Raw genomic sequence first — 11,969 nt, 5'->3', positions numbered from 1 at the left:
AACATTTATTTTGAAATCCATTGAAAACTGTTCCACCTATTACCTTTAAAACAATATTATTGAAAAAAAAGAAAACTCTACATTTATAATCCCTTCATGCCCACAAGTTTTAACCTTTTCTTCTACTCTTATCTTGATTCTTTCTTCAACCTGTATCAAACATATCCAACAATTACGGCACGTGAATGCTTCTATTAGGAAGTTTCACTGGAAAATAATTATGGTTGAATACATTTATTATAAGGAATTGATTTGAAGAAGATTTTTTTTTCTCAAAAAGGTATTTTCAGGTCAATTGGAGAAATAATAGACTTGAATATATATATATATATATATATATATATATATATATATATATATATATATTGATTTGACAGAATTGTTGAATTTTGATGGTTCTTTTTTTAGTAGCAGATGAAAATTGTTTTTAAAAGTATTTTTTACAATACAAATGTCTTTGTTAGACGGATCAATTGACAGCATAAAAATGGGTTATTTCTTAAAAAGTATTAATAATTTTAAAACTATTTATTAGTTTTTAAACAATTATAAAAAATAAAGAAAACTTCATTAAATATATTTATTTAAAAGAAAATCAAATATTTATTTAAAACTTCACAAATCCACTCATACCTCATTCATCTCATATTATACTTTCTTTTCCAAAACTACTTTTCTACGTGTCTTCATAAATTACTAAATCAACTATTCATGGTCCTAACAAATCAACTACTTTTATATGAAAATTTCATATTGTAATTTAAGGATACGGTGATGGTGGAACCTGGAAGTGTAGGAACTATTATTTGCTGCATATAGTATTGGAGTGACAATCCATGAAGTACCCACACAGATTAGGACAAGACACAGACACGACGATATATATAAATTAAAAAAAAATATATTTTATGATCTAATAAAAATCAAGATAAACAATTATAAAAAGAAACAAAGTCTAAAAAAAATTTCTATAGTAAAAATTTATATATAAAAAATTTCTATAGTAAAAATTTATATATAACTGAAAATTAATATTTATATAAAAAATAGTCTATCAAGTATATTTCATAATCTAATAAAAATCAAGATAAATAATTATAAGAAAAAAAAATCTAACAAAAAAAACTTTTGTAACAGAAATATATATAGAAAAATATATTAATTATATAATCACATAAATTAATATAATAGAAATTAAATTATTTAAACATAAAAATAAAAAATGTCACAAATTAAAATTAATTATAATATAATATATTATATACTTTTAAAAAATATTAAATTATTAATTATTTAGTGTTATGTTATATTTTTAATTTTAATATCGTTATTGTAAAACATAATTTAAAATTTATTTGTGATTCTTTAAGTAAAAGTTCAATTTATTTTTCAGTACTTCCGTATCCAATATAATTTTGAAAGTATTTTCATAAAAACTCTTTCTCTTTCCTTACTTTCCTCTTTCAGCGACCCTATTTCTCTTTGCAAAGCTTCGAGAGTAAAATGGGGTTTAGAGAAACGGCCGCGTCTTGTTACCGCGTCTAATAACTGGGCCGTGTCTAGACCAGAGAAGAGTGTCCGACACCGCGTCGTACTTGCTTCCGACGAGTGTCCGCGTCCGCAACGCATCGGAAGCAGGGAAGCGCCGTCTCCGAGCCGTGTCGGAGCTTCCTATGGCAATGCAAATGCAAGTTCCGGTGGGAGGGAGAGTGCCCACATGGTTTTCTCGCCGGAGATTACTGGAAGAGAAGCTCTGCTACCTCCACAAGTGCACCAACCTCAACCATGTCAACCAAATCCTTGCCCAAATTCTCAAAGCTAATCTCCACCGTGACCTCTTCGTCGCTCCCAAACTCATCGCCGCCTTCTCCCTCTGCCGCCACCTCACTGCCGCCGTCAACGTCTTCAACCAGCTCCCCCACCCCAACGTCCACCTCTACAACTGCATCATCAGAGCTTACACCAACAACCATTCACACCCCTCTTTACCCTTCAACGCTTTCCTCCAAATGCAGAAAAACGGTCTCTTCCCTGATAACTTCACCTACTCTTCTCTCCTTAAGGCTTGTATCGACTCTTCCTCGCTCCCCTTGGTCCGAATGATTCATGCCCATGTTGAAAAAATCGGTCTTTACGGGGATATTTTCGTGCCCAATTCACTCATTGATTCGTACTCCAGGTGCGGGAGTTCCGGGCTTGATGCGGCCATGAGCTTGTTTTTGGTCATGGAGGAAAGGGATGTGGTCACTTGGAACTCTATGATTGGTGGGTTGGTCCGATGTGGGGAATTGGAGTGTGCGTGCAAGCTGTTTGATGAAATGCCTGAAAGGGATATGGTTAGTTGGAACACGATGTTGGATGGGTACACCAAGGCGGGGGAGATGGAGAAGGCGTTTGAGCTGTTTGAGAGAATGCCTGAGAGGAATGTTGTTTCATGGTCGACTATGGTTTGTGGGTATAGTAAGGCTGGTGACATGGACATGGCAAGGGTGCTGTTTGATAGGTGTCCGGGGAAGAATGTGGTGCTTTGGACGACGATAATAGCGGGGTATGCAGAGAAGGGGAATGCGAGGGAGGCGACGGAGTTATATGGGAAAATGGAGGAGGCTGAATTGAGGCCTGATGATGGGTTTTTGTTTAGTATTTTGGCGGCCTGTGCTGAATCTGGAATGCTTGAGTTAGGGAGGAGAATTCACACGTCTGTGAAGAAGTGGAGGTTTAGATGTAGCAGTAAGGTGTTGAATGCGTTTATTGATATGTACGCCAAGTGTGGTTGTTTGGATGCTGCATCTGAAGTCTTTATTGGAATGATGGCGAAGAGAGATGTGGTGTCTTGGAATTCCATGATCCAGGGGTTTGCCATGCACGGACATGGCAAGAAAGCGCTTGAGCTTTTCTCTAGAATGGTAGACGAAGGTTTTGAGCCAGATAGATGTACATTTATTGGCCTCTTGTGTGCTTGCACCCATGCAGGACTTGTTAACGAAGGGCGCAAATGCTTTTACTCAATGGAGAAAGTGTACGGGATCGTTCCTGAAATTGAACATTATGGTTGCATGGTGGACCTTCTTGGACGTGGGGGACACCTAGAAGAAGCTTTCACGCTTGTGCGCAGCATGCCTATGAAACCAAATGCCATTATATTGGGTACTCTTTTGAATGCTTGTCGGATGCATAATGATGTAGATCTTGCAAGAGCGGTGTGTGAACAACTGTTTAAGTTGGAGCCATCAGATGCTGGGAATTACTCCCTTCTGTCAAATATTTATGCTCAAGCAGGAGATTGGATGAATATGGCCAATGTAAGGTTACAAATGAAGAACACAGGAAGGCAAAAGCCTTCAGGGGCTAGTTTCATAGAGGTAGAGGAAGAAGTGCACGAATTTACTGTATTTGATCAGTCACACCCTAAATCTGATGATATATATCGGATGATTGATAGATTGGTTGAGGACCTCCAGCAGGTTGGATTTGTTCCAATGATACACCAATAGAGGCTAATGAAATCATTGGTTGCATTAGCATGAACAGCACAGCTGATTTGATGCTTCAAGAAATGTATATGATTTTTTAGCCGCGCTCAGCACTTTGCTTGTTTGCCAAAAACGAGTATACAAATCGTGTTATTGGTTGCAACCACTGGTTCTGCAACACAGGCCAATTATTTGTGTACTTGTGAGACATAGAGGTCGGTTGTGGGTTATTATGATTTTCGTTTTTTCATTTCTTGTTACTGATATCTACTTTTCTTCATTTCTCTGATATAACTTACATGTTCATGAAAGTGAATGACACTATTATTACCTATTTTCTCATATGTTTACTATGAAGATTAATCAGGAATTCTTGTTCGATCTTGTTTCCTATCCCACTATCAATGTTGACAAATGATAGTTGTAGAGGCTGTTGTTTGTACCTATCATTATACTTGTTTCCTATCCCACTATCACTCATTGTTATAGCTAATGCATACCACTTCTAAAATTTTCAGATCTATAATCTCTGTATAGAAGAAAGTTATGATCCTGCTCACTTTTATGGACGTGTGGAAGCATACCCCTTTGATGATAACCATGTGCCATCTCTTCAAATGATCAGAGATTTCTGTGAAAGTGTGGATTCATGGCTGTCAAGTGACCCCAAAAATATTGCTGTTATTCATTGCATGGTATGAGAGATCACACTTCTTGTTATAATCTTTTGTAAATTCCAAATAGGATTTAGAATTCATCACATTAAATTTTGGGGAAATAAATAACTCAATAAATATCATAGTATGCTACAAATGGGATTAAGTTGTTATGAACTTCACTTCATCTTCAGAATGAAACCTTCACTTATCTAAATTAGTTTTAAAGTTGTTTGACAGTTTGCCACAAATGGACTTAAGTTCTTATGGATGATTCCAAGATTAATTAGTTTGCTACAAAGAAGAGAATTCTTTAGATGTTAAATTTAAGAGTAAAATATTCTCTCCTCTAGCTCATCGAACTATAACTAGTTACATTTTTTTCTTATTTGTATTCTTTAGTATTATGCAGTAGGAAAAGGTAGAACTGGATTAATGGTGTGTGCATACTTAACTTATTGTGGCATGTCAGCAGATGAGGCTCTTCAACTGTATGCGGATAGACGAACAACCAATAATGAAGGAGTAAGTTAAATTAGGTATAGTTCCAACAATTTTAAAAGTAAATCTATCTTCACTAACAAAAGTTTTTGCTAATGTTTTTATCATTTTCAAAAAAGCAATGACTATCCACTAATGGTAAACTGATAAGAAATGAAATGGTTCTGAAAGTGAAAATAATATGTACTTTCTTTCAACTCAAGGAAATTAATCAAAGAATTAAGTTCATTAAATGTTATTGCCTATGTGGGATCAGGTATCAATACCAAGTTGTGGCATATTGGGATAGTCTACTTTCTAATTGTGTTCCAAGAGGAATTGGAAATGGAACACCACAAGTGAAGTTGCCTCAACCGTCTAGCTGAGAATTGCGGCGAATCAGGCTTTATGATACAGTCAACATTGACACTATATTCTTTGTCATCTCAGAGCTACAAGAGGCTAGTTCACCACTATCTATGATGCAACAATGTTTGGAATACTGAATTATCTTTCTAGAATGGTTTATAAAGGACACATTATATTTATTTTCTTGTTGGCATACTAATTTGGATTATTTACACGTTAATAGTCTGATTTAGGTTGGAATACTTGTACAAAACTGGTAATTGAGCTAATTATTAGTATTTCCCAACACATCTGTAGGATATATGAACATCCCTAAATAATGTATTAGATATAAGACTTGGTTTTTATACTCATCAAGATGGGTTTCCATGTTGTTTTCTGATGCAGGGAAGCACAAATTTAGAATCTATCCAGATTATAAAGAAACCTGGAGGCTCACCGAAGGATTCATTCTTAGATGAAGGGTAATATTGCTGAAAAGTTGGACTATTTTGCAGTTTGCAAATAGGAATTCTTCAACTTGTTGCTGAATCCTTATTGTCTTTTTATATCGAGTTGCACAAGCTGTTTCCAAGAAACTTGTGCAGAGTCGTGCTCATAAAAAAGGATGATTATCAACTTCTGCAATTTCCTGCATAATGAAGGATTTTGTGATAGCAATCTTGTCTTTTTCTTATAAGCATTGCTTAACATTGCATTGCTCTGGCAAAGTGTAAGCTATCTTAATTGAATTCATATTTTTTGCCAGATTCATTCTTGACAAGAAAATCGGTATTGGACAACCCAAAAGGATCGAGAATGCAAAGATACTGGTGGCCAACACTGCCATGGATACAGATAAAGTGAAGATATACGGTGCACGTGTTCGTGTTGATTCTATGGCTAGAGTTGCTCAGATTGAAACAGCTGAGAAAGAGAAAATGAGAGAAAAGGTGCAGAAGATAATAGGTCATGGTATCAACTGTTTTGTTAACAGGCAGTTGATTTACAATTTTCCAGAGGAGCTCTTTGCCGATGCGGGGATATTGGCTATTGAGCATGCTGATTTTGATGGTATTGATTGTCTGGCTCTGGTAACTGGCGGTGAAATTGCATCAACCTTTGACAATCCCGAGTCTGTTAAGCTTGGGCATTGTGACCTTATTGAGGAGATTATGATTGGTGAGGATAAACTAATTCATTTCTCTGGTGTTGCTATGGGGCATGCCTGTACAATATTTCTGAGAGGTGCTAGGTACATTTTATTCTTGTTATTACAAAATTCCTTTCCAGTGTTCTTTTACATAGTTAGGCAATTTAATCTTGATAAATGCTACATCAAATTTTGTCAGCTGAAGTTTTTTGTATTTTGGCCATAGGGTTTGTTTGTGATGTTCTGCTTCTATCAACCTTGACCAGAATCATTAACTATTTGTGGTGGATTATAATCTTATGCTGTTTCCATGATAACACAGTGATCTAACTACCAAGTGCTGGATTTCTGAATGCTACTTACTTTATTTGCTTGTCTTAATGTCTTCATGTCATCATAATGAATTTAGGCCTTTATGTAGTGCTGTTCCAATATTATATTTCAGTCAGTGCATTGTGAGCTGGACATGCTCAGGATTGTTTTATTTGTATGAATAGACCCTTTTTTTAAACAAACTAGAACAAATGTTGTTTGTATGTGCAACTTTAAGTCTGATGCATCTGCTTTTTTGGCAGCCACCATGTTCTCGATGAGGCTGAGAGGTCTTTGCATGATGCCCTGTGTGTGCTATCACAGACTGTAAATGGCAGCAGAGTGTTGCTTGGAGGTGGGTGGCCCGAGATGGTGATGGCAAAGGAAGTGGATGCATTGGCTAAGAAAACTCCAGGAAAGAGGTCTCTTGCTATTGAGGCATTCTCCCGTGCACTTTTGGCTATCCCAACAATCATTGCTGATAATGCTGGTTTGGACAGTGCTGAGCTGATTTCTCAACTCCGTGCAGAGCATCAGAAGGAGGGCTGTACTGCAGGAATTGACGTTATTTCTGGTTCTGTAAGTATTGAAACGAAGAGTTTGGTGAATTTGTTGAGTGATTATTATGATGTAGGATATTGCCTTGCTTCTGTTGTATGAAGTGCACTCTTGTCAGAAGAGCCATTTCATTTTGTAATGTAATGCTTTATTGTCATCTTTATTTATATGGGTAGCTGATCGTCTTTACTTTTCACTGGTCATGCACTGATTTCTGGTTTAGAATTAAAGGGTTTTTAGGTTCATATACTGATTTTTGGTATTTATTTTGATGTGCGCCATCAAAATATAAAATATATGTATATGTTCGCTGAGGGTATGTTTTTACAAGTATTTTAAGCAGCAGTTACATTAATTTATGGAACCTGCAATTTTAAAAGACATACTAGGATACATTTATCTCCTTTTTGAATCTGCAGAAGAAATGCAAAAGTACTATGTTGTAGTTCACCACTATATGGCACCCACCAATGTGAGGCAGCATAAGTGAACAAAAGCAGAAAAGGATCTCCAAATTTCTCAAAATAGTAACTGAAAAATTCCTTTACACTAGAATCATGGATGTGGATGGCCAATTTTTGAATAATTTTAACTAGTGGTAATGTTATATACTACATATTTATCTTTAAGGTGGCAAGCAATTTATTGCAGAACACCCATCCAGATAAGGTTGAGTGTTTGGTCATTTGTAATTTTGCTTCCTTGTGAGTTATAGTTCATAGTTCACAGTTTCAAGTTTTGGAAGCAACCTCTCTAGTTTGGAATGCGAGGGTGGGGTATAATGTTGTGTGCATACCCAACCCGGATCCCACTTGGTGGGAAGCGTGTGTTCGGTCATCCTTATGCTACCCATCCAGTTATTAGAGAGCATTGGTGTGGGTATATTTTTCATGTTTAAATCTTAAGATAACCTTCCTTAAACGAAGTTAGACATATCAAAAGTACAAGATGATGAAGTTGGGGATGGAACCACCTGTGTCGTTGTTTTGGCTGGTGAACTTTTAAGGGAGGTGGAAAAGCTGGTTGCAGCCAAGATTCATCCAATGACAATAATATCAGGTTCAATTCTTTTCTTTTCTACAATGGCTCAACTGCCCTTATCCTGAAAATGTTATTTATTTGCTTGTCTTAATGTCTTCATGTCATCATAATGAATTTAGGCCTTTATGTAGTGCTGTTTCAATATTGTATTTCAGTCAGTGCATTGTGAGCTGGACATGCTCAGGATTGTTTTCTTTGTATGAATAGACCTTTTTTTTTCAATAAACTAGACAAATGTTGTCTGTATGTGCAACTTTAAGTCTGATGCATCTGCTTTTTTGGCAGCCACCATGTTCTCGATGAGGCTGAGAGGTCATTACATGATGCTTTGTGTGTGCTATCACAGACTGTAAATGACAGCAGAGTGTTGTTTTTGTGGAAGGTTGGAGACATGGCTGAACGGGGTATATGCGAAGCATTCAAAGTCAAACAAGCTGTATTGCTATCTTCAACAGAGGCAGCTGAGATGATCCTCAGAGTTGACGAAATAATCACGTGTGCTCCAAGGAGAAGAGAAGATAGAATGTAAAATATGGTGAAGGTACCTTGGCATTTTCTGACGTACCATTAGCGAGTGCTGTGATTTTGATATGGTGGTTGTGATTGGAAAAACTGTTTGTAATGCTAAAAGTTTGTTAATTATGTTATTTGAATTTAAGAACACTCTTTCGAAGATATCAAGATTTTTCCTTTAACTTGCATCATACACACCCACTGCTTACAAAAAAAATTATAGACAATATTTATTCTGTTCTGCGAGTTAGTTAGTACTATTAAAAACTGGTTTCAAATTTGCTTAGCGAGTTAATTACTACTATTAAAAAGAGACATGAATGACTTTTTTGTTGTAGTGATTTCATCGAATGCGCAATGCTACAGAAAACAGAGTAACCTTTCATGAAAGGTTGGGTGAGTTTTCCGGTGGACATTCCAAACAAAATGGGTCGCTGTAAACGTATACTTTATTTTTTGGTATATATATATATATATATATATATATATATATATATATATATATTTTTTTTTTTTTTTTTCTTGTGAAAAATAGATAATAACGTCCTTGAACGGAAAATCTAATAGATTTGCGAAAAGTAAAATCTAATAGATTTGCGAAAAGTCATTGTTTTTGCAGTTGCAAAAGTGAAGGAAGTGTTGGACAACCGGTTGAAAATCGCCTTTGAGGGTGGTGTGCGACGTTACTTTTTCTTCTCTGCATTGTTCCTTTGTTTTATGTTTTCCCTCATTACTTCTTTCATTTTCATAATCAACTGAAAAAAATAAAATTTTCGGACTTTTTATGTAAAAGAAAGGCTTCAGTACCTATATAGACTTTTTTCGATTGTATTTTTGAATTGTTTTATATTACTTTATTCAACTCAATTACATGTACAGTAAATATTCACTTAAGTTCACATTTTAATCTTTAAGAGTTTAATGTAGACTTAATTGAGACGAAACTCATAAAATTTTAAGAGTCATATTACAATATACAATATTAGGTGTCATATAATCACAGTATGAAATATTACGAGTGTTGAGAATTTGAAAGAATTGTAAATATATGAGAGATATAAGATATATGATGAATATAAAAGATATGCTACAAGATAACCTTATTTCATATATTTTATTTCACTCTTTACATACATATATATATATATATATATATATATATATATATATATATATATATATATATATATAAAACAATTTGCAAAGAATTCAGATAAAAATATAGTTAAACTTCAATAAATCAAAGTCATCTCCATACCCATCCCCATTCCCACCCTCATCTTCGTTATTGTTTAAATCATTAAAATACTCAGTTTTTTAAATAACATTGTAGACACACTACTCACTTTCTATTCTTTATTTGTTCTAATTCTTTGAGTTGTTATGAAATTTATTTAGATCTAAGATACTTATCTTATTATAACATTTTTGCAATTATGTTCAAATGATATATGTCCATAAAATATTTTGTATGTCTCACATTTGAATAATTATTCTCTTTCTTAATTTTTTCTTTATTGTCTGTGTATTTTTTTTACATAAGAATGTTTAACTCTCAATTTAAATGTTCAATAACATAAACCTTTCATTTAATAGTTAATATAAAAAATTTATCTTCTTTATTATTTTATTATTAATTATTTGTTTCATTTGAAGAACCCTTTTGTTCCACTAAGACAATTTTTGTTATCCCTCTTTTAACCATAAGCTGTGATACCTGAACCCAACCACATAAAGCATTGACACTACTCTCAATCCAAAACCTTAAGGCAATGGGTTGATGGGTCTTTATCCTTATATAGTGCTCTACTTTCTCATCTCTAGCCAATGTGAGACTTAGACTCACACTTTGATTCCTAACTGTTGATATTTGAAATTTTTTTTAGATCATAAGATATATTTTATATCATACTCACAAATATACATTTGTTTTCTTTTGTGTGATTTCATTTAATGATCTATCCAATTATTTCTAAGATACATTTGACAATTTCTTTTAATATTTTTATTTGTTATTTATTTTTATCTTGTAAATTACAGTTTTGATATTTTTTATATAACTATTTTTAATTTTTAACTCATTATCATAATGTAATTTTATCAATATAATTGTGTAAATAAGTTTTATTTGTTATAATATAATAATTTAATGTAATTGCTATGAATTTGTTTTCAACATATATTCATATATTGAAGTTCAAAAGATGAAACATCTATATTAAATTTTAACTATTATTAGTTTAATCTTTATTCTTTGTGTGATTTTGATCAAGTGATGTATAAAAGGACATTTATTTATTTTTTAAATTTATATATTTGTTTTTTTTTAAATATTTTTAAATTTTATCAACTAAATTTTATTCATGTTTATAAATTTAATAAATCTTTTGATTATCATGAAATTTTATTTGTTTTTTGAATTTGAAATATATATAACTATAATTTCTTCTCAAATATTTGATATTAAAAAAATAAAAATATTCTTATTTTAATATTGAATATATGATAATATTATGTTTTTTTACGTATATTTTTTTTTATAACAATTATATAATTGATATTGAAATATTAAAAAAATAAGTACGATTATATGTATAAATATATATATATATATATATATATATTACTTGACGAAAATAAATAAATAAAAAATTGATATTCGTTAAATTTTAATATAAAAATGTAAATGATATTTTTGTTTGAAAATGAGGATTGAAGAACGAAAATTGTCCCGTCCGTATGCCCTCCGTATCCGCCGCTTGTATAAAGTAGCGTATGAAATTAAATAAAAAATGTTTAACACAATGCTAAAACTGAACAAGGTAGCGTCACGCACTGAGAGTTTTAGTGACCACAATTAGGTAAGATGTTAGGCTCGCAAAGGTGATGGATATCCAATTTTTTTGACTTCACTTTATATTGTCACCTCCTTCACACTTTAAAATGTGTTTTTGTGATTTTTATATTGTCATATAATTTTTAAATTAATTTATATTTCATTTTGTTGTAATTAAAACAACTATTTTTTTTAATTTAGATTTAGCAATAAACTTAAAAAAAATATAATTCTTATTTTATTTTTAAGCAGCAGTTACTTTAATAAAATTAACATGTACAAATAACTCTTCTATAATGAAGTAAAAGATACAAAAATCTTAAAAAGATTAAACTAAACTCAAATTATAAAGAAAAAAGTAAATCAAATCTATTTATAGAAAAGGACAGTTAATAAAAGTTAGCTCTCCCAAAATATATTTTCCATAGATAGCCATATCACTGAACTGTCCACTACATTTTGAGATATCCCAATAAACTAAAACTTTTAAGTCTCCTCCATATATGTCTTCGGCAACCACACCAACAGAAGTGTTGCATGGTTTCTGCACAACCCATTACCACACAATCATTTAAGCTCTCAAAAAGAAAAAAAAAGGG

General features: G+C 32.8%; 2 protein-coding genes across 5 annotated transcripts; both read left to right on the top strand.

The window, feature by feature from the left end:
- Positions 1-1,447: 1,447 nt before the first annotated feature.
- On the top strand, positions 1,448-5,069 carry LOC114168259 (pentatricopeptide repeat-containing protein At3g29230-like). Of its 4 annotated transcripts, none has more exons than XM_028053013.1 (4): positions 1,448-3,688; positions 3,992-4,168; positions 4,542-4,654; positions 4,887-5,069. In XM_028053013.1, exon 1 carries the CDS (start codon positions 1,674-1,676, stop codon positions 3,492-3,494), a length of 1,821 nt encoding a protein of 606 aa, XP_027908814.1. In that variant the 5' UTR covers positions 1,448-1,673; the 3' UTR covers positions 3,495-3,688; positions 3,992-4,168; positions 4,542-4,654; positions 4,887-5,069. The 4 variants fall into 4 exon arrangements, with proteins under 4 accessions (XP_027908814.1, XP_027908813.1, XP_027908812.1 ...); XM_028053012.1 differs by having other exon boundaries at positions 4,542-4,668; XM_028053011.1 differs by having other exon boundaries at positions 4,532-4,668.
- A 290-nt stretch (positions 5,070-5,359) lies between these two features.
- LOC114168260 (T-complex protein 1 subunit beta-like) lies at positions 5,360-8,684 on the top strand. The gene is made up of 4 exons (XM_028053014.1): positions 5,360-5,442; positions 5,727-6,212; positions 6,686-7,001; positions 8,404-8,684. The coding sequence occupies exons 1-4, from the start codon at positions 5,360-5,362 to the stop codon at positions 8,548-8,550; spliced, it is 1,032 nt and encodes a 343-aa protein (XP_027908815.1). The 3' UTR covers positions 8,551-8,684.
- Positions 8,685-11,969: the final 3,285 nt, after the last annotated feature.

Source organism: Vigna unguiculata, chromosome 11 (genome assembly GCF_004118075.2).
Source record: "Vigna unguiculata cultivar IT97K-499-35 chromosome 11, ASM411807v1, whole genome shotgun sequence".
Lineage (NCBI taxonomy): Eukaryota > Viridiplantae > Streptophyta > Magnoliopsida > Fabales > Fabaceae > Vigna > Vigna unguiculata.
The sequence above is the reverse complement of the archived record's forward strand: the minus strand, read 5'-3'. Positions and strand labels throughout refer to the sequence as shown.